This window comes from Cylas formicarius, unplaced genomic scaffold, assembly GCF_029955315.1.
Source record: "Cylas formicarius isolate icCylForm1 unplaced genomic scaffold, icCylForm1.1 PGA_scaffold_1__22_contigs__length_36826433, whole genome shotgun sequence".
NCBI lineage: Eukaryota > Metazoa > Arthropoda > Insecta > Coleoptera > Brentidae > Cylas > Cylas formicarius.
The window spans coordinates 6520932-6543695 of record NW_026844264.1 but is presented as its reverse complement, the minus strand read 5'-3'; the positions used below and the strand labels follow the sequence as shown (position 1 = coordinate 6543695).

General features: G+C 34.6%; 1 protein-coding gene across 2 annotated transcripts in view; it reads right to left on the bottom strand.

Moving 5' to 3' along the window:
- Positions 1–22764, bottom strand: part of LOC132697503 (leucine-rich repeat and calponin homology domain-containing protein) — a 69474-nt gene that overhangs the window by 16207 nt on the left and 30503 nt on the right. For both annotated transcript variants that reach the window (XM_060663096.1, XM_060663095.1), the window contains exons 2-7: positions 21050–21246; positions 18927–19244; positions 16371–16608; positions 11682–11871; positions 8347–8436; positions 1580–2147 (exon numbers count right to left, since the gene is read on the bottom strand). In XM_060663096.1, the coding sequence (XP_060519079.1) occupies positions 1580–2147; positions 8347–8436; positions 11682–11871; positions 16371–16608; positions 18927–19244; positions 21050–21246 (1601 nt within the window). The remainder of the gene's footprint in view (positions 1–1579; positions 2148–8346; positions 8437–11681; positions 11872–16370; positions 16609–18926; positions 19245–21049; positions 21247–22764) is intronic.

The following is a 22764-nucleotide window of genomic DNA, read 5'->3' as shown; positions in this document are numbered from 1 at the left end:
AATCGTGATTGTCATTTTGGTCGGTATTGCAATTAAATAAACCGCCAACCTGCAGGCGACCATACGGCGTTTTTTTCTTTAAAAAGACAGTTGATTATTATTATTTGTACTCAGTTGACATTTTTTTTTAAATTTTATGGTTATGTTTAATTTGAAGTAAAATATTTGCAAAATAAATAGATGGAATGCTCACGAATTTTTTACTTCTATCCTAACCATGTAATCAATAAAATTTTTATCACAAAGAAATTGTTTAAAAAGTGGATATTTTTCAGAAAATATAGTAGTGCCTTATGTATGTCGGTCTTGGTTCAATTTAAGTTAAGTTAGCAACAAGCGACCCAAATCCGTTCACTCCATTTAGGTGTCAAATTATAAGATTATTATCAGATAAAAGATTATTTCTAATCACTTGGCACCTTTTTGAGATTTTATGGTTATATTTTACCATATGAATTAAAATTTTTGCAAAATAAATTAAAAATATATTATTTATAGATCGTTTACAGCCCACGAATTTTTTCCTAGCCCTAGTAAAAAGTAGGTACATTTAGTGACAACAAATTTGTTTATGTTCTTTTCAGATTGGTACGATTATTTGTTTTATCATATGAATAAAAATTTTTACAAAATAAAAAAAAACAAAAACATATTTTTTTAATTGCTTTTAAAGCTCACGATTTTTTTCCTTGTAGTAGTGAAAAGTAGGTGCATTTATTGGTGTTTATGAAGATCGTTAAGTTTGTCTGTAATCCGTTGGCAACTTGTTTAATGCTTATGTTGTTTTACTATTTGAATTAAAATTTTTGTAAAAGCCTATGAATTTTTTCCTAGCAGTAGTAAAAGTTATATATTTAGTGACTATAAATTTGTGTTTTTTTTTACAGATTGTTACGTTTATTTGTAATCAATTGACCATTTCTTTTTATCAATTTTAAAAATGAGCTGTGTAGTAGTGTTGTGTTAATAAACATTATAGAAAAAACTTGTCCTGGGGCGTTTTCTGTGCGAGTAAAGTAAATTTCACTAAAATTATTTTAAAAGCGTTATTTGATTTTTTTGTAGAATCCGACTTATCATAAATTTTTGTGAGTATTTTCATTTGTTATTCACTTCGTAATGGACCTTTATCAATTTAGGATTAAACTGCTCTCACTAAGTGTAGATTGGTTTTTAACGCAATATTTTCATTCAGCCAAAGTATTAAATAACTTCCATTGCATCAACAGTAACGATTTTTCATGGACATTAATTTTAAATTGTCAAACTTTCATAAAGTACTCTGTACATAACTGTAAGAACAGTAAAACCTACTTTTCTGAAAGCCGTTGTAAAACAGATTTGTCTTTATTACTTGCATATTCATCGACGTAACTTTGCTGTAAGTCACTTTTAGTAACACAAGTGTTAAGCCACAATATCTTAATTAATCAACAATCACGGTAACTGGCATCCATATTTCGTATCTTCTTTTTGCTGTTTAACAAGATTTTATCAATGATAACATAATAAACTAATTCGGCCCCTGATCTTGCACAACGACGTCAGAGCTACAACACGGTTGTTGGGTAATGCTCACATTTCGTAGCTGATTGATGAGGTCGCTCTCCTCCCTCGCCTTGTCGATCTCCCTCCTCATCGTGAACGAGATCTTGTCCGACGCGACGTCCTTGTTCCAGCTGATGTTTCTGCCCGATTTGACGCCGTTGACGCTTTTAGGTGCGAAAGTAGTCCGCGCGGCCTCCTTGTAATTAGTGACGTAACTGGAGAGGGCGCCTGTGCTTTGCGGCACGGACGCTTTTACGGGCGACGCGGGCTTTATATATTCGTGTACGTTGGCCATGTTGTCTGCGACGTTGCCGTTAACGTAGCGGTTCGGGGAGAAACTCGTGTTCCTAGAGGGCGTCACCTTTTGCACGGGCTTCTTCGTCGTCGAGGTGTCGTCGAAAACGGTTTTCGGACCGCCGAACGCGGAATTTAAGGGGGTCGGATCGGATTTCGAGGTGGCCATCGTCTGACCGGGCGTCGAGTGATGATGCGTCGGCGTGTTCGGTTCCGTTTTGTTGCTTTGCTCGTCCGAATCTTTGGTACGGTATATGGAAGGCACGTCGTGCGCTCGTTGCTGCTTTAAGGCTTCTTTGTATTCTCTGGAACGTTACGAGGGGGTGAAGGAGATTGGATAACGTGCCCGGCGACGCACTGCGGCGAGGTCGTCTGAGATCGTGCGGCCAAAATACAAAAATTATTAATCCGGGTTTTAAATCAAAGTCCAATGCAAGTTAGAAAGAATTTTACTAAAAGTTTTTACAGCAAGAAGAGCTACAAACGTAGTACAGTTTGTCAAAACAAAATTAATTTAGAAAACGAGGGACATGTTTCACCAAAAATGGCATCAAAATATTTATAAAACTTTTAAATACAGACCTCAAATGTTATTTATTTATTATTTATATAGAAAAATCATCAATAGAAATTAAAAAGCGGTCACACACATAAACAACAACAATAAAAGAATCGTCGAGATTAACGATTTACAGTTAGAGACATCTACTATTTACAAATGTTCTTGCTGATGTTTCACTGATCAACCGGTTGGCTTCTTCAGCGCGTAACTGAAACTGACTCGTATTCTACTCTCTACCTACTTATGCACTGTTTCAGAGGGGACGGAGCTACAGGATGGACACGAATATAGTATCGGATGATTGTTTACCATATTGGTAAAAAGTATAGACCTGAGTCACGGTTTTCTTTGGTGGGTAATAAAACATCTTCGATCCTAAAAAATAAAAATTCGTTTGAGATGCCATGAGTTTTACAGCATTCTATACAAAGGCGGTCAAGAATACAAGGGTGACTTGAAAATTTTCCGACCCAACAATGATACAAGAAATACATAATATATAATAATCAAACTTTCATTTACAAACAGCATTTGAACCAGCTGGTACAGCTGACCAGGTAAGCTCAATAATTTAATTCCGCGAAGGAAAAGTAAAAGAATAACTTCTTGGTGTTGAACTCGCGGTCAATAAATAAATTATAGATTTGTTTTGGAAAATTAAAAAAAAAGAACACTAAACACAAACTATCCCAAAAAAACAGTCACCATCACATTCTCGCTTTTTTCGAAGTCGGTTCCTCCCCGCAGTCAACTGTTTTGACAGTATTTTTCAGTCGGGCGTATAATGGTGTATCCAAGTTTCATCAACAGTAATTAATCGGCGCTAAAACTCACATTTATTGGACCTAAACAACACCAACCGAGCGTTAAAAACGTTCATTCCAACACATCTTTGGTCTACGACGAGTAAACGCAGCACCAAACCAATTTAAAATGTGACAAATGGACATTTTCATGACCTCTGTTATCTCTCTCACTTTAATTCGACGGTCGTTTAACACCGATGAACTTTAGCAATAGTATCGTCCGGAGTTACAGTTTTTGGACATCTCGAACATTCGCCATCTTGTAAGCTCTTACGACCACGTTTAAATATAGCTGCCCAAAATTTAACTGTGATAAATGATGGCGCAGAGTCCCCAATCGACACGCTCAAACGATTCTCAACTAAAAATCATGCGTCCGAAATCTCTAAAACTTTGGTGAGTAACTACAAGAGGTGGACAACTACGATCACTAGCTTTTATTAATTAGTACCTCCATCTTCAGAGTGAGGTGGGAAACTTTTTCAAATGACTCTCGTACAGTGGATAAAAAGGACGAAAAATATCAAATAGGCTAAAACAGTCGTAAGACAAATAAACTTCAGCAGTTGCCACACACAATCACGAAACCGGATATCAAATCAGAGAATCCATAGAAATCTATAAGTAACAAAACAATCTTAACCGCGACTCAGGTCCAATATGGAAATCAGTCATCTGAGACAATGTTTATGCTCCTCCTTTAGCTCCACCCCCTCGCAAATTGTATATAAGCATGTACAGAGCAGGATGCGAGTCAGTTTCAGTTTAAGTCCGAAGAAGCTAACAGGGTGATTGAGGAAACGCAAGATTACAATAAATAGCCTGTGAAAGTTTCTTTGAATAATTAGAAACATCTATTTGAAAAATAGCAGAACGACCTTCTAGAGGCAGTCAGCGGGGATTTCTCGAAGAGAGAGAAAGAATAACCATAGGAAGATTACACACACACAATTATAAAAGACATTCGAAACAAACAACTGCTATAGCTGGACATGTACAGGGGGTGCCTTTCCGAAGACTTCCAAAACAAGCACTGGTTTGGTTACAGGAAGGGCACGCAGACCACGAAAGAATTGGAGAGACAGAGAGCTCGAGGAAGACACGAAATTTAATTAATTTAAAATATGTCGCGACTGCCAAGGCGTGTATGATAAGAGCGAAGTGACAAGACACCAGAAAATGGTATCATATGGTTTGGAGGGTAAAGTCCACGGTTCTTTCAAACAATTAAAAATGAAATGAGAGTTAAACGGTGACTGGTGATTAATGCATTTGGATTTTTCAGCCCTCTATTGATTTCAAACGTTTCTAAGAGATCAACATTACTGCTTTGACACGTGTACAGCACCAATAATATTGCATCCTCCGATGGGAATGATTGGTTCTCTGATTGGCAAAATTTGACTGTTAAATCGGTATTGTTGTCTTTGAAGAATTGATGGTTGTGTTCTTCGATTCTTTGAGAAATTTTTCTGCCGGCCCGGCCTACCCTCATCAGCTAGATATTCTGCTCTCACTTTGCTCTGATCATCGACGCCTTGGTAACGCTTGATAATTATTTGTTAATAATTATTTGTTATATGTAAGTGATTTTTGTCAATTTCTCCATTTGTAAATAGATGACTAACAGTAAATCGCTAATCCATACGATTCTTGTATAATTGTTGTTCATGTATGTATGTTTTTAACTTGTATTGATGAGTTTTCTATATGACTTGAGGTCTTTATTTGAAGTTTTTATATATGAAGCACTTATAGAGGAACATCTAGTATCTGAGAAAATGCAAGATTATTTCAATTTAGATTCCACTTAGTTTTAACCTGAGATAAATATGACATAAATGATATAAAAGTCACTGCTGATCACCTCTTAACTCGCTAACAATATTTATGACTGCTGACTACTGACCTTTAGCATTGTTTAATATTAGTTTTTGATTCGATAAGACACTTTCAACACACTTCAAATAAGCTGACGCTTACAAAAAACAAATGACAATATATTATGAACATGCGCGGCCTGTTTTAAAAATTCATATCCTTTGAATTGACAAACTCAGACAGATAGTAAATGTTTATGAAAACTGGTGGTTAAATTTTAAAACGACAATTGGAGAAAAACTTCGGTGTCATTTTACTGAGTTTATAAAAATATTTACTTACCTTAAAAAAACTTCTGAAATTGAAGTTTTTTTTGATCCAATAATTCTTTTACCATTAATTTTTACATCAATTTTGGCCGCGAACACACATTAGAACTCACCACTGGGTGACGCACTGTGAGAAAATATCTTAATTTAGCATCTAAAATTTAAAAGGTTCAGTTTTTGTCAGATTTAAATAGATATTTTCAAATTCTCTGATAATATATTGAAATATTTTTGTGTAGAAACCTGTTGAAATAGGTTCAATATTTAAAATAATAATAGTGAAATTATTACATTACAATTCTTGTACACCCAAACCCATATACAAAGTAATATTTTTTTTTTACTTATAAACCATCTCTCTATATTTTTAATTATAAATATAAATATAGAATGCAATTGTATTCCTAACCTTCACAAGTTTTTGCTTCACATACAAACCATATTGTTTCCCACTATGAAATAATCACCATAAAACACCTTAATACATTTAAAAAAAGCGCATTCCAGGAAATTCAAAAATATATCACTGAACATATAAAAAAAACATTACAGCTTAATCAACAGCAATTTCGAGGATGATTTCTAAACAAGTAAAAATGTTTGATACATGCATTTCATGAATTTAAAATATTTGCATTTTTTGGATGCTAAATTGAAAGATTTACCCACAATGCGACGGAACCGATATAGACCGAGGGACGAAGGAAAATGTCTCCTCCACATAGAAACAATTGTCGTCAATTAACATTTTTGATCAAATTCTTAATTTAAAAAAAAAAATACGACAGCGTGTAAATTTAAGGATGGGTTCGTGTTTCTCCTCATCGACAATTTCCAATTCCCTCGTCCAAGCTGTACGTCGAGGACAGAAATTACAATCCCGATGTATAGAGTAATAAAATCTCGCATACTTTACGATACAGAGCGTTTTACAAAACGTTTCGACAATTTATACGGTGACTAGAATATTTTAAAAATAACGTTAGCTTAGTTAAAAAATGTGTGCGCCGAAAATACTTTAAAAAATGGATTTTATGTTACTATTACGGAAACAGTAGTAGTTAGGTATTCGAAATAATCATCTCTTAAATATCTCCTGGTTTTTACTAAAAGCACCCATGCTTTTGAAAATCTTTATTGACTCTTGAGACGAAGTCTCTCATAATACAGCAACCACTTTCATAAAACCATCGCTCGTAGATGACAACCGTTTTTAGGTTCCCCAACTTAAAAAAATAGAAAATCCATTCTTTTTGACCTGTGTATAAAGACCATCTTGAACAAAGAGCAATAAAGTGTTAGGGAATACCGAATATCCCAATCAGCTGGCCTACCAGATGTAAATGACATAACTTCTTTTTATTGGGCCAACACTTCTTATACTAAAAATACTTTATCCTAATTACAGTTTATATTTAGCTGCATTTTGAATTCTTGTCGGTTAAATTAATATCTTGAGTATGACCACAAAAAGCACTAGAGCATTGGGACTATTTTTAATCGGTTTTGCAATGTTCAAAACAAGAAGTTACGTTGGGAAGTTCACCATCGAGGCCAATAATTCAAGCAAAAGCGCACAGAACCTAGGACTAACTAACTTCAAAGCTTACAATGGGTGATTGGAGATTTTATTTCCAAGATGAAGGGAGAGAAAGCAAAGTTGTTGCATTCCAAATTTGCACTAAACAGATGTCCAATTTATTTTTCTTCCACTAAACACCACCTTGTAATTCAACGAACATTTTGTCTCACATTTAAGTTATAAAACAAATTTTATTACAAAGATCTAATTATTAACGGAAAAAAATAATAACAAATCTAAACTAAAATTTTTATTATTAAAATATTTAAGTCGTCAAGAAACAAACACTATACACATAGTTAAATTCCTAATACTTAGTTTTATGACTTTTTGCTGCTGGTCATAGTGTTTATAAACCATTGACAACATTCTACTGGTATTGTTTTCCATTCTGCTACAATTATTTCCCAAAGTTCTTGCTTATTTTTGGTTTTTGCTGACCAACTGCATTTTTAAGATAAGTCCCAGGTAAGGCCATGAAAGTAAATCCACACCATTGTTACAAAAAAACTGTTTCGCTTTTTCAGAAGTATACATCATTGACAAAAACAATACACAAATAATAGCAAAACGAAATGTAAGTAATGTTTTTATTTGGAACAGGAGTGCTGCTACAGGGGGATGGCAAACTTTGCTGCTTTACAAGTTAGTTGAGATTTTATCAAATAATTCTGGTGTAATTAAAAATTTACTCAGGCAATACTAATTTTTCAGAACAAAAAACCAAAAAATATTGTAAATTATTTTGAATTTTCTCAGCAGTAAATTTTAGTGCCCAATCGAAGGTATTTGTAATCGAAATTTCAGTCAACTGCTTTAGAAATAATAATAAAAAACATTTCATGGTGCTCTTTTAGAAACGCATTTCTAGAAACTTAACCGCACTAACGTAATTTCTAAATATTTTGACATATCATGTATAATTGGTATAAACCTCGATTAAAAGGGACAAAAAAATTAAATATTGACTATTTGTTGTCCCAATTAGAACTTTAAATCCCGTTTATGTTACAAGTTGTTATAACTGCTCGCGATAAAATACTCCCCACTATAGGCCAAGGATTTACCTTGACTATTGATTGATGTCACCAAACTAATGTAATAAAACGGAAATATCTAACAACTGACGTCACAGTTTGACCTATAGGCGAGCGGAAGCAGTGTGTATGGATTTAAATTTTAAACCTTTAGTAAAAAAAAAACTTCCAGTCATTTAGATTTACATTGAGTTGGTTGTAGTTTTCTCCTAAATAAAGTACTGGTAGTACTGCTGACACTTGATAAATAGAAGAGAAATTTCAATAAAAAGAGTGGGACAAACTATGAAATTCGCACCACTTGCAACTTCAGGATTTTATTACTCTACGCTCCGGGGAAACAGACTACAACACCTAATCGATTTACCTGTAAGTTTGGATCTGCTGGAAAATTTTCGGTTTATCCTCGGTGCCGTCGCCAATAGAAACGTTATTCGGACAAGGACTAAGACGAACACTGAAAAATCACACTCAAACAGGTTAAGTTTTACACGAAAGCCGACAAACAAACGGAAAACCGATTACCTAACCTCATTAAATAATTTTATCGACTATATGGAATAAACCGAAATATTTGACAGGTAGTTGAGTAGCGGCAAGATGCATAAAAAAATCGTAAAATCTTCATCCTATAATAATAATAGTAGGGTTTTAGAATAAGGGCCACCACGTGGACGTCGCATAACGCAAGAATTTGCTAATCAATGGGGAGAAAATTCAAAAATTCAACTAGTTGAATCTATTTTTTTTAACTTTTATGAATAACATGAAAAAATTTAAAGATTATAGAATTCCTGTCCAATTCTAATTGGTGAAAATTACTTGAAAAGATGGGTCTGCCGCTTTTATTTACAGCTTATCTACTCCCTGGTTGTGTCATAAGTAGCATGCAAGTATTAGATTCATTAAAGTGGTATAGATGACCCAAATCAGGGTGTGACAATTGACAATATCAAATATTGAAATATTTTGACATGATAATAATGTAACTTTAGACAGTGCTTGCAAGTTTTTTCAATCGCAATCACGAAATATATATTTTTAGTTTTAAACACACATGCTTTCTATATACAGGAGCCAGCAAAAATCTACCCGCAGTAACAATATTTAGGTTAACATTGTTATCCATTCTTCATCCAATTATCACTAATTTAGCAACACCTGGTGCCCCAATATTAAAATACGAGCACGTCAAACTTGCTTTAGTCAGTGAATATTACTTTATTCCAGAAATCCATGCTGTCCACTTCTGTATTGTTTTGCAAAATTAATTCTTTTCCGTCTATACATTTTCTTTTCTAGCTGTGCAGCTTTTTTATACAGATTTCCTATTTCTGCAGTAATTTAAGGTGCCCTTAATTAACTACCCTTCTCATTTTTCTAATTTCTCTAATACTTAGTTGTCGAGGACGCTTAGACCGAGCCTTATTTTCCATTCTGTTTTAATTTTTGTATCTCAGGATAATATTTCTTACCTTTTTTTCTTTACACAGTTTGAACTAATAATAACCCCTTTTCACTCATTATTTTAATAATAAAAACACATCTATTACACTACAACTGCAAAACTACTAATTTGACATTTTAGATCCCACGTTTTTTTTTTTAGTCAAAACGTACTTAAGCGATTAAAAAGGACAACAGCTTATATGACTGTAAATAAAATTTTGCTGTTAAAAGTGCTTACATTTTTTTTATATAATTTGTGATAATTTAGTAGTTTTTAGAAAAATGATTTTTGTTTTTTATTATTAAATAATTATTATGTCGAATTTTTCTAATTACTTAATTTTATTGCTTTTAGATAATATATAAATAATTATAATATAATATTTTATAAAAACATTTTTAAAGAAACTGTTAATCTGCCTAGACTTTTGCTGGTTATCGTATAAATTCAGCTGCGTTTATGTGCGTTTCCTCAAGAAAATTATTTTAAATTATACTTGTGTTGTGTGTTATCGCAAGAACTTAAACAGTCCTAAGACTCTTTGTATGAGCCAAGTGAATTTCATAAAAGTTATTTAGCATCAGGTTGTTATTTGACTTTACTACTTTTTTTTGTAAATATTTGCATTGTTTTATTTTCTTCCTTCTTTTTTACTAAAGTACTTTACTTTAAAGTAAACGCCTTTAGCGTAGTGCAAGACATTTTTCTAATTTTTTTAAATATAATCTTATCTAATCTTTACAAAAAGGGTCAAGTCTTGTTGTTGAGTTAGTAGAATATACTTGTATGTGTGTGTTATACCACCGCTTATCCAAACTAGATATCATAAACAATCGCATTCAAAGTTAAAAATGAAGATTTTTGGAACAGACGCTTATCAAAGCAGAATCACATTTGAGCGAATTACAATATCTGTAAGACGAAATATATAGGTAATTTTTTTATGACACTCTTTTTGGAATGCTTTAAATTTAAATGCGTAAAAAAAGATTTTCTCACCAAAATGTTATTAAATATTACTTATAAAGGAAAAAGATGATTTTTTTACTTTAAATTAAGACGAAATGTGTTTTTGTGGAAAAAATAACAATAGCCTCAAGGGCTCTTTTTTTTATTTCTTAACCAGTTTTTTCACAAGATAGATATTTTATTGTTGTATGTAAAAAATTGAATGATATAACAATAAATATTAGTAGGCTAAAAGATGTTCGATTTTGCGGACTGTGGACTACTTTGGATTTCAATGACATACCACGCCTAAAACTTACATTTTGCTTTTCAAAAATTTAAATATTTGATTAAGTTATTAATGAATATATACTAAATAAAAAAAATCATTTTTTCATAGATGTTAATTTTAAATTGGCATACACATATAAAGTTCTCTGTATACAACCGAAAACTTCGATTTGAAATGAGTTGTAAAGTGGACTCACCTTTACTACTTGTGGATTAATCAAATTAACATTGTTGTGCGCCACTTAATTAACACAGATGTTAAACAGAAAGAGAATGTCAAATCACAATGAAATTGACATTTGATAACGAATTTAAACTGTAAAAATAGACATTGAAAATGGTGAAAATGGTATTGCGTCACTTAGCAAAATTCGAGCAACTTTCTCGGGTAATCATCAATGATGAAACCCATTTTCAATTAGGCGGCTATGAAAACAAACAAAATTGTCGAATGCGAAGTTTACAAATTCCACCAACAGTCCTCTAAAAACACTTGAATCCATAGAAAGCGACTTTATGGTGATCAGACGGCGTCATAGGCCCCTATTTTTTTTTAAATTGAGCAAGGAAACGTAGTTACCGTGCATTCTCTGGGCAACCGATTTTTTGCTGCTGCAATTAGCTAATGTTGACATCAACACCGCACCATCATACAATTAGCCGTCTCGTTCTTGTGATTTGACGCCGATGGACTATTTTCCCTGCAGCTATTTGGAAGAGCTGGGTTTACGTAAACGACGCTTTATTGCAAAATGTGGTTTAAAATTTTGCGAAAAGAATGGACGGCCGTTGAGCGCGAGAGGTGGAAATCATATAATGAACATGACTTCGGCGCAAAAAAGTGTGTTTTTTAAACCAATTTATTCCTTAACCTCAAATTTGCCCACGCTTAAGTTATATCTTCCTTTTGTTATTTAATACAATTTTATCACTGATAAAATCAAAAAAAATAATTTTGTCCCCAAAAATTAGCAATATCTTAACACTGTGCGTCCTGTGCGCGGTAAACTAACCTGACGAGTTCTTTCACGGCATCGGACCGGTCGTTGTCGTTGGAAAACCCGCTACTCTTGGAGAGATCTTCGTCTGCCCCGTCCGGTGGAGCTGGTGATATAGTCGAGGGTGTCGATATCGTCGAGACGGTTCCACCCTGATCAGACGACCGCCCCAGGACGGGCGTCGAAGGCCAATTTTTGTCGTCAACTGTCAAAAACGTCGCATCAATTATTTTTTACGATCGCTCACCTTCAATGTGGTACAGGATGTCCGAAAAGGTTTTTACCACTTAAAAAAATGATCATTCAGTTTAATTATTTTGCAAAAAATTAATGTGTAACTTCATGCCGTAGAGAGGCGCGATTTAGACTGGCAGGAGGTTGTCCGTGTAGGCCTTTGATTTAAGGAATCACCACATAAAAAAAACATGAAAGTTAAATCGGGACTGCTGAGAGGATAATTGTTATTAACATATTTCGAACGGTTTGCATGATAAGATTCACAGTTTGATCACTTTTCCCACCCTGATGAAACCAAGTGTCTCGGGTGAAGCTACCAAAATTTTGCAGTTCTCATTCAAGAACATTTTCCAGCATTGCCTTAGAACGATATGAGTTAACGGTGGCAGTGCATTGATTTTCATCTTCAAAAAAAAAGCGATGTAGAGGGCGCTGATGATTTTTCTTTAGTTGTTATCACAATATCAGCAGTTCTGTTTATTTAGGGCACCATGACAATTAGACTAAAGAAAATGTTATCGAAATTGTCGAAGTTCTGTAGCCTAGTGAATTGCCGTTGGCTATTTCTCCAATGATTTGTCAAATATACTCTGTCAATTCTTAAAAGACCAATGGTGTTGTAGAATTAATGTTCCATTGGATTGGTTGCTTGAACCATCTGTACTGCTAGTTGTGTCGTGTCGCTGACCTAAAAATAAATGTAAGCAAACAGGAGAAGTTGCATTTTATTTAGTTTTATGGTAATTGGTCACATTGGTTAGTTATTGTTCTATATATGTCACCTGATATGTTGGTCTAGTAGCTTTAGTAATGTTGAACCCGGTCTGTCGCAACCCCAACATCATATGTTCTTTAGAATTTCTGTGGAACTTATTTTTGGTTCGGAAAATATTATTTCCTGAAGGGGCAATTCGTCAGGTTTCAATCTTGCGTATATAATTTTGGTTGGATGCTTGCAACAAAACAATTTTTACTGGATCAAAGAGTGAACCGTCATAGCACTCCGCATTCTTTACCGCCACCCACAATTAACAGGTGCATTCGGTTATTGCAAGCATTTGTGAGCGCTATTTTATCACTTTGTTTTGTATGGTTTAGGTTTGGGATGGGTTGTGGGTTTTTTATTTGGCCACTCATGGCTGAAATTCTGAAGCATTGGAGGCCACGTCCTTTAAAGTTGTTGCCATCGGGTCTGCCATCTCAAAATTCAGCGTAAGTTCAAGCCCGTAGTTGCTAGCACTAGTCTGCGACCACACAGGGAGTGTAGCAGCCCTTTGTCTGCCACTGCAGAGTTGAGGCCGAGTTGAAAACACTGATTTGACTGTTTAATATTTAACGGTCAAGTGTTATACATACATACATATATACATATTTAAAGTTATGTGAGCAACCTGTTAAAATTTAGAGATTTCAGTTTTATTATTTTGATAATGTGCATATTTGAGCTCAGTTAAGTCGATCCATAGTTATATGTATATTATGAACTGATAATGTAAACGATCGATCGTAGCCGGGATATTTAGCTAGCTAGACTCTTGGGGCCCACTCATCTTATCTTGGTAGGGAATCTTTATTAACTTTAAATAAATTTTATACTTTGCACGGCGCCCAGTAATAGTAAGATATAGTGTAGATTGGGGTAGCCGTAGTTGGGGTCTAGTTTTTTTCTTTTTCTGTAAATTGTACCTCGCCAAAATTTTGAGAGACCTAGCTTGTCCTGGTACTATATTTGGTATGAATTTTCAAATTGACAAAATTGGCAGGGTTTAGCAGAGTTTGTGCTCATTCTGACCATCCACCTTCAGAGCGCAAAGGATGCCGCAATATGCTGGACACATAGGATACTAGTTGGATAATCTTCTACTTTATTGCTTCCACAATTTGAATTTTGTAAGGATGAAAGTTTAAGTCCTTCTGTAAGATCGTGTAATTTTGTTTTCTTATTGATCGATGAGGAGTTCGCTTTACTGCTGCACGCTTGATGCTTTCCCTCTACTGGCTCTGGGAAGGTCGATATGGTTGTTACTTGGGGTTGGGCCCTCTGCTTCAAACTTTGCAACCTAACATCTAATTAAAGGGCGCGTCGAAGCTTGATTTATGTAGTGTAAGTTAAAATGTACACGGTAAAGATGATGAACTTGGGCGTAAGCATGATTGTTTCCATAAAATTCTTTTACACAAAAAGCGCGGTGGGGCCCCGTCTATGGCTCCATTCTTATTGAAATTCCGAGAGACGCGCCTACAACTGACCAGATCCCACCATCATATATGGGAATTTGCGCCGCTAGGAAAAAATAAACTTGCAAGCAAAATTTACACGTAACAAAAACAAAATACAATTTTTTGCCAGCTAAAAAAAAGTTTTAAATATTTTGGTTCTTTTGCTAAAGTCTGGACAAATAAACTTTTAATTGTCTTTCCACAAAAATTATATATAACGGATGTCCCAATAAGGGCCAAGAGGTAAGGTATTAGGCAAACGGGTGGTGCTAGAAATTTGAAAAAAAAAATCTTCAATTTTGTAACTAGGTTTCTACAAATTTCTCTAATATTAGTCATATTAAAGTAAGTAATTATTTTTATTTAATTCCGATCGCTCTGGCTCTGCAAGGGTGTAAAAGCCTTTACGCATTTTAATAAACTTGAAGTAATTAAAATGTGTTTTTCGTAGGCTATCAATCGCGATTGCGATTGCTTAACTTGCCACTTTCCTATATTTTTTTGGGAATATCACAATGTCCCATATACTTGCAAAATAATTCAGTAAAAATCAGAAAAAAAAAGAAAAATCGTCACTGCTCAAAAGAGAACGCAAGGCGGCGAGGAAATTGAAAGTGTCAAAAGGTTAGACAAGGAGGTAAATATAATTCGGCTCGTAGATAGTATAGTAATAAGTAAAAATTAATGTTTGGCAATTTTACAATTCATTGAGACCCCCGGCGGAAGAAATGTCAATCTAACTGGGAAATAAAATTTGCAATGGTTGCGTTGTTTTTATATTATACTTATATTACATTTTTAAGTTGTATGGTGTTTGTTAATATTGCTTTAAAAAATAGTGAGTAGAAGTGTCACTTAAGAAACATTATTAAATAACAATTTACCTCATAATAGCATTCGATGTAACCCTACCTAGCACACTTTAGAATAACTGTAATAATATACGAGTAACTTCCAGATAAACCACCTTGCCGCAACGCGATATATGGATACTTCGCAATTCTGCAATATTTAATAGGTCTTTAATTTCATAGAAAATGTTTTTTATTTCCCACCACTCACCACGAATCACACACACCACCACAAAATACGAATAATGATTTGTTATAGGTAAAATAAGCGGCGAAAGGTTCAAACATAAAACATTTTATGAAATACTTCTTTACGTCCACATTTGCTTACTATCAGCAGCGCCACCATCGAAAAGTTCGAAAGTTTGCTGCGTTTGGAGGGTCCAAGAAACTAACAAAACAATTATTTTGTAACTAGTTGGAAGAAAGAACGGTTTCAAGAAAATTTGACATAACACTTCTGTGTAGAGAAATATTTATAATTATAATTAATAACTTGTAATTAAACATTGGAAAATACTTCCTCACGGCCACTTTTGTTTATTGTCACCAGCGCCACCATCAGAGAATAAATTCGCGAACTAAGAAACTTCAACAGGCTGCTGTAATAACGATCCCGTTGGCTTCTTCAGAACTTACCTGTACCGGATCTTATTATGTTTAAAGAAGGCGGGGCTAAATGAGGGACATGAACAATGTCTCGGATGACCGATTCCCATATTGGTGAAAGATTGTTTAGATATTTCTATGCATTCTAGGATTGTTGTTTGGTAAAATAATTGATTCCATGAGAGAATTTTAGTTTCGTCGAATAGGATTTGATGTCCGGTTTCCAGACTTAAGGCTCTTTCATAATCTATTAATCTGGTTGACCTTTCGCCCTGTCTCTCCAATGTGCTCCTGCCCACATATGCATGAAATTTTCTTTTTGATGGATCGAAGATGTTGAGAGATTTTTGCACAAGTACATCTGGTTTCAACATTATATTTCTTAAGAACTTTTGATATATGGTCAGTAAAATTTGTGGTGAAATGTATTTTGTGATGGAACGCTTAATATTTCTAATGTGGATAAGTGTTTTAATTCTGGGTCCAGTGATTCGGGTTGGGATAGCTTTAACGCTCTGTAAACAAAGGAGTTGATACCCGAAGACTTCTGGGTCAAAGGGTGATGTGACAATGCATGTCTATGGCGTAGGTTTTCTGTAAACTGAAGAAGCCAACAGGCGAAACGTCAGCAAGTTCGATTCATCAGAGGATTTGTAAGTAAAATAACTTCTAGTTTGCCTATTTGCAGAATTTAACTCAGCAAAACGTAAATGTATTTCAAAGTTTAATTGGTCCAAACTGAAGACGCAGATTCAGAAAAGAAACAATATGGACTTTAAATACCAACCCGCTATTTCCTGCGACCATCGTTTTTCGCAGCAATCGCTGCTCGTACTGTAACCGCTATCTACGTTGTGGCGTTTATTTTTCAATCTGTTGACCAAGTGGGGCGGGCCGGGCGAGCCGGATCCGCTCTTTCTCGACCTGCGTCCCAGCGTTCCGGTCCCGCCCCCCGTTTTCTTCTCGATCTTCATCGCCTCCATGTCTAAATACTTGAAAATGTGCACGCGACCCCGTTTACACAGCTGAAACCGAACAAGATAATAATCTTGAAAAGGAAAGGCCGCAAGGTCCACAAATATATCGATATTCTAGATGATATAGCCGGTGTAGTCCGATAATTTTATTTATAGTTAAACAATTTCTAGAGCTTTCAATACGGCTAGGTAGAGGTAACAAGATGTGATTTGCACATTACTGGCCTACTTTTTTTTGAGTTATGGGGGAACATTGGAGAATGAAAATTTACCATACATTTGTTAGTGTGAAAGATATTTTGATTTTGTAGACACTTCTTTATTGCTTTTTATACAAAATTATTATTTTCTATAAATTATATTATATTACGTAAAAACCTTAAAATCCTAAAGTGGGCATTCAAAATGACGGCCGTAAAACATAATTGATTTTATAAGGACAACATAAAATAGTAAAAAAACAGGACCCTATTAGCAAAAATCTAAAAGATAATACAGGGTGTACCAATTAAGACCTACTAAACACGGATAACTCTTGTTACAATCATTTATTTTTATTAATATTTAAATATGACATCGGACAAGGACCCATCATTTTTCGCCTTTTCCATTACACCACCTAGCCTGTATTTCTGGCAGTTAAAGCTTCGAAAAAATAAAATTTTAACTGAATCATGAAAGTAAATAAAAGCGATATAAAGTATACAAAAAAAATTAAATCTTTTTTTAACATTGTGACTTTTGTGACGGTCCTGAAAAAGGAAAAAAAAATTGCAAATATGCCATTGCATTTCTGTTAAACAGTTTATGTTAAATTCTAAAGTAAATTTTCCTTGTAGCATCGAAAATACAGGAGCTATTTCAAAATCGGATTATATCGTTTTTCAAGTCTCAAAAAAGTAGGGGGATAATAACAAAGTTTCCCATAAGAAAACTCCAAATGGGCACGCACTTAGTGTACAATTGCGCTGATTATGGTTCTTTAAACACAATATGTACAGTGTGTCCTGTTTTTATGCTTTTACGGCATATTTCCCTTATCCAAAAAGCTAGTCTGTTGCGCCTTTCGTCGCCCAAGGCTACTTTTCTATGAAATGAGAGGTGGTACAAACAGAAATTTCAAAGCTATCTTGGATTTTTAAATACAGAGTGATTTCAGAAATTTTACATTTTTAGACACCCTCCGTTATGCGTAAATCTATGAAAAGGGTAAGAAATGGTCTGTATAGGGGGTTTCCAGTGGCGTAGTCAGTTTTATTCTGAAATTCGCAAATGTTGAATATAAACTAAATTTGTGTGTTCTTTTAATGAAAAACGAAAGGTCAAGACTCTTTGACAATAAAAGAAGTAATAATATTAAAAAGAAAGAAGAAATAATATTAAAATATATGCTCTGTATTTGAAATAGCTCTTATGCGTTATAAATTTCTGAAAAGCTAATAAAACAAGCATAACAAAGATATTAAAATTAAAGTTATATTAATATATATTAATAGTTGATATGTGGGTGTTAAGTACTTATACAAACTTTAAGGGACAAATCTTTGACTAATTTTAAAATAAAAATTTATATATGGACCCGCTTCTTGACGACGTCCAAAAAAACTGATTTATTTGGTTTTTTGATTATATTTTTGTTCAGTAACATGGCAATTAGAGGAAATTGGAGATACTGATGGAGATGTTGATGACGACAAATTGAAATATTAACTTAGTTTTTAGTTTTATATTATTATATTAGAAGACGCAACATACGATATTGTTCGTTTATTTCATTAACCATTAACAAACATTTTGAATAAACACTGGTTTGAAGTAAGCGAGTTTTGCGAGGCGAAAAAATGTATCTTTTTTTTTAATTGAATGAATTCAATGAATTATTTTTATCCAGTGTCCATTAAGTTTGGTGATAGTGGTATCCACATGTCACAGCACAGCATATCACATGACTTTAAGGAAGTGTTCTTTTCGTTAATTTTTTAAAAATTCGGTCCATTTTAGTGACAAATACTAAGAGTACCTTTTGTATGTAAAATTGAATAGCAAATTGGTATGCTTAGTCAAAAATGCAAATTAAACAAAAAACAAGTTAATATAATATCTCAGCTTCTCGGCGTCAATGTATCCAGTACCTCGAATTTCATCTAATTTCCGTGTTACTGAAGAAAATTATAACAAAAAAAAATCGGGTAAAATAGTTTTTTTGGATGCAGCCTTTGAGGATCCACGTTCATATGAACATTTTATCTTAAAATTTTTTCAAAGGTTCACCGTTTAAAGTTTGTACAAGTACTTAATTTGTTAGTTTCAGAAGAAAACTATGACATTTCTGTTGGTGCCACCTTTCAATTAGAATTTCGACTCACACTGGCCGGTGGACTCGTGAGCGGATTCTCGTCCAGCATCAAATCGATAACGGTCGTAATGCCCCTTATCTCTATCGGCAGAGTGCTGATTCTATTGGCTCTCAAGTCCAGTCTCACGAGTCTCAGTGACGTGATCTCGACCGGCACGGCCAGTAGGAGGTTGTTCCGGAGCACGAGAGACTGGAGCGACTTGAGTTCGCCCATGCGCGGCGGAAAATGAGTGATCTGATTGCATGAGGCGTCCAGCTCCGTCAGCTGGGACATTTTGTACAGTTCGTCCGGCAACGACGACAGCCTATTGTTCGCCACCAGCAAAATCTGAAATGGTTCCGTATGAAACGATAATATCAAGGCAGATATCACATTCTAAATGCCTATAACCAAGACGGACAGGCATTAAAGATCAGGAGAGGAAATTAAGACAGTCAAGATTTATTTCTATTTTGGTGAGATTTTGGGAAAAATTTCGTTTAGCCAAACATATAAAAATGAAAATTTTCTTGCTGAAATACATCGTTTTCATTTTCCGGACTTAGAATAATCTAAATCAGTTGCATTAAAAGAAAAAATAACCCGCCTAATGAAATTTATTTATTATTTGGACCAACGATATATGACCTCAAACAAAAACACTTCCATAATTAAAAAAAATAACACTGAGACAAAAAATGCAAGCAAAAGAAAGTTGGATTGAGAAAGTCCAGACCCAAAATGGTACCGACCCTTTAGACTGAATTTTCGGTAGAAAAGCCTGGAGAAAATCCTAGAGGCGAGAATAAAGAGGTGAGGTTCTGGTAAGGAATTTTTCGACACAATTAACTTGAAGAATCTCTGCAGAACAAACAGACCGCATTAGCTGCGTGTTCCTTGATATAGAAGGAGCATTTAACACTGCACTGGCGGAATCGCTCTGAGGCTGCAGAAGTCCACTGGATTGAGTCTATTTTTATGCAAATGGATACGGAGTATGTTGAAAAACTGAACGATCACGACACCCACTACGGGAGGAGGTGAAAGTGGTAATTGTAAAAATGGGATTGCTTCAAGCAATCCTGGATACAATATACAACTGGTGCCGGAAGAAAAGCATAACCACAAATACTCGGAAAATGGTAGTGGGTGATACTATAAAATTATCAACGGAAACGAAATATCTAGAAGTCAATTTAGATAAAACACCAAAGTGAAACTGTCACATAGAGATGAGCGAAGAGATCGCCCAGGCGAAAATTGCTAGGTTGCAGAGGCAGGGGATTATTAGTGCCATCAGCACTAAGCCTACAGCGGTCATGTAAACCCTACTGGGGCTACCACCCCTCTCCCTCTGAAGGGAGAGGCAAAGTGAGGTTGATGATCTGAACAAAATAACCTCTCACAGTACAGCGGACTTTCTACGAGGGTTGTATTTGATGGGGAAGTGAATACTAGGAAGTGATAGATCACGAGGTCGCAGAGGAACGCCAGGATGTCGGCCACACACAAAAAATGCAAAATCCAAAATCGTATGGACTCAAACAAAAACACTTTGATAGGTTAAGTAATAAATTTTCTTTGCACGAAATACATCCATAAAGATATTATTTCCTTTCGGTTAATGATAAGAAGAACAGAAAGGAAAATTTTGTTTTAATTTATATTTCTCGGAAAAATTGTTGTGTTTTTATATTCAAAAAAAATATTTAAAAACCAAAGCAATGTCATTAAAATTTCGTAATATGAAAATAACAGATTTCCAAGGGAAAATTTTTATTTTCGACTTCAATTTTTGCCTTCAAAATGGAAATAATACAAATGTATTCTATTTTCATAAAGGCATGTAAAAAACCAAAAGTGCAATCCTTATTTATGTTAATTATTTCGGCAAAACAAAAATTGAACCTAGCTTTTTTGTTGGAATATTAATTCTTCCATTCGCTCCCTGGATCAATATTTCAGCAAAAAAAAACCGAACTAAGCAAAACTAATAAAAAAAGGAAATCTTATCAAGAATATTCAACCAAATATACGCTTGTGAGTTTTCGTCACTGCGAAGAAATAAATTTTGATTTTCTTTCGCGCTAATTCACGTTCAGAATGGGAAACAAATATTGTTTGCTTAGGTTCTTTCGATTATTACGGCTTACCTCGATCGGAAGCTGACATAATTCCCTGGGCAGGGCGGTCAATTGATTCCTGCTCAGGTCCAGGAAGCTGAGGCATTGCAGGTTGCTGATCGCGTCCGGAAGAGTCCTGATGGAGTTGTGATAGCACTGGAGCCGTTCGAGGAAGTAAAAGCCGGTGATGATATCGGGCAGTTCCGTGAAGCGGTTTTTTGACAGATCTGGTTTAAAAAAGAGCCTCCAGTTACTCAAGAATTAATAACTATGAAATAGCTACTAAAGTATAGTTTAGAAAGTGTAAAGTAATTAGGTAAGTATAAGTAATTAGGTAAGTATAAGTAATTAGGTAAGTATACAACAAACAATTAAGAAACTTTGGCTGATATATAAGAGTAGATATGAATAAGGAGAAACAGAACGTCCATGTGCTAAAAAGAACTCCTAGGGTTAAGAGATTATTGCGCATGTGCAGACAAATTTATAGTCACACAACAAACAGCGTCTAATTACAGGTATTTTGAAGAATATCGCTCACATTTTAAATACTTAAACGAAACCCACTGACAACCAAAAAAACAAATTAACCGAAAATCTTGTAATGTTATAAGTAGAAATAACAATATTACTGCGGCTATTCAAAGAGACCTGTGTTGCTTCAATAGATTATTCATGCCTATTTCAAATTTACCTAAAAATAGGATTTTTTCTTTAGTTGGCATCAGTGCAAGTATATAATCATTTAACCCAATGATATACCGTTTTTACAACATAATCTGGTATTTAACTTTGGTAAATTTTTATGTAGGTCTAACCGCAGGCTTACCTCGCTTGGGTTTCTCTTTGTAACCCTTAATAAATAGAATCGCAATTACACAATAACGTTCCAGAACCGTACTTGGGTACGTCATGCATACAAATGCTGAAAGCTGATGTATTTATATAGAGTTTCATCGGTGAGATTCCTCGATTATTCTTAGTACATGCTGTGAAAAATCCATCTTCTTCTTCCATGACATGTTCTACGAATTTTTTCCATCTAGAAGCAGATATTTTTTCTACTTCAATTTTAATCATTTCTATAGCCCCAGAACTTAATTTCGGCGAGGTGTTGTTTCTCCTTAAAGTGGGTTTCAGCTATCCCTAGATCAGTTTGATGGGTTAAAATTGCAGTGATATGGTGGAAGATGGACAACTTTGAATCCCCGCTCCATGGCCAACTTCCCGTCTTGATAACTTCTTCCTTCTGTAGGAATTTTCAAAACAGGTATCATGTTCAAGAAAAAAAAATTGAGTGACTTCTTTTTTCTCTTCATCACAACACTTGTTGGTGGAATATTAGGAAGCAATTTTTCAAAGATGTCTGCTGTTATGTTTTCGTGGTAGTCAACCGTTGCTTCTTTGATATCTTTTGCACAAAGCAACAAAGCGTTATCTACCCAACCAGCTTCAGAGACCGCATGTAGTATGATAATTCGTTTGCCAAGCGAAACTGGCACATCCAACGAACATTTCCTGCTATTACCATGACTTCATCCTTTCTTGACGGTTTCGGTGCTATCAAACCAAAATTCTTCTTGATTCCATTAAAACTTGTCTCTTATTACGTCATTGACCACAATCTCTTGTGGATGGATGTCGCAGTACTTTCTTGGAACTAGTCCAGAAATATTAAGTGTGTGCAGATCGTTGTTTAGTAAGAAAGTTACGTAAAATGCACGTTTGTGTGTGAAATATAGGTG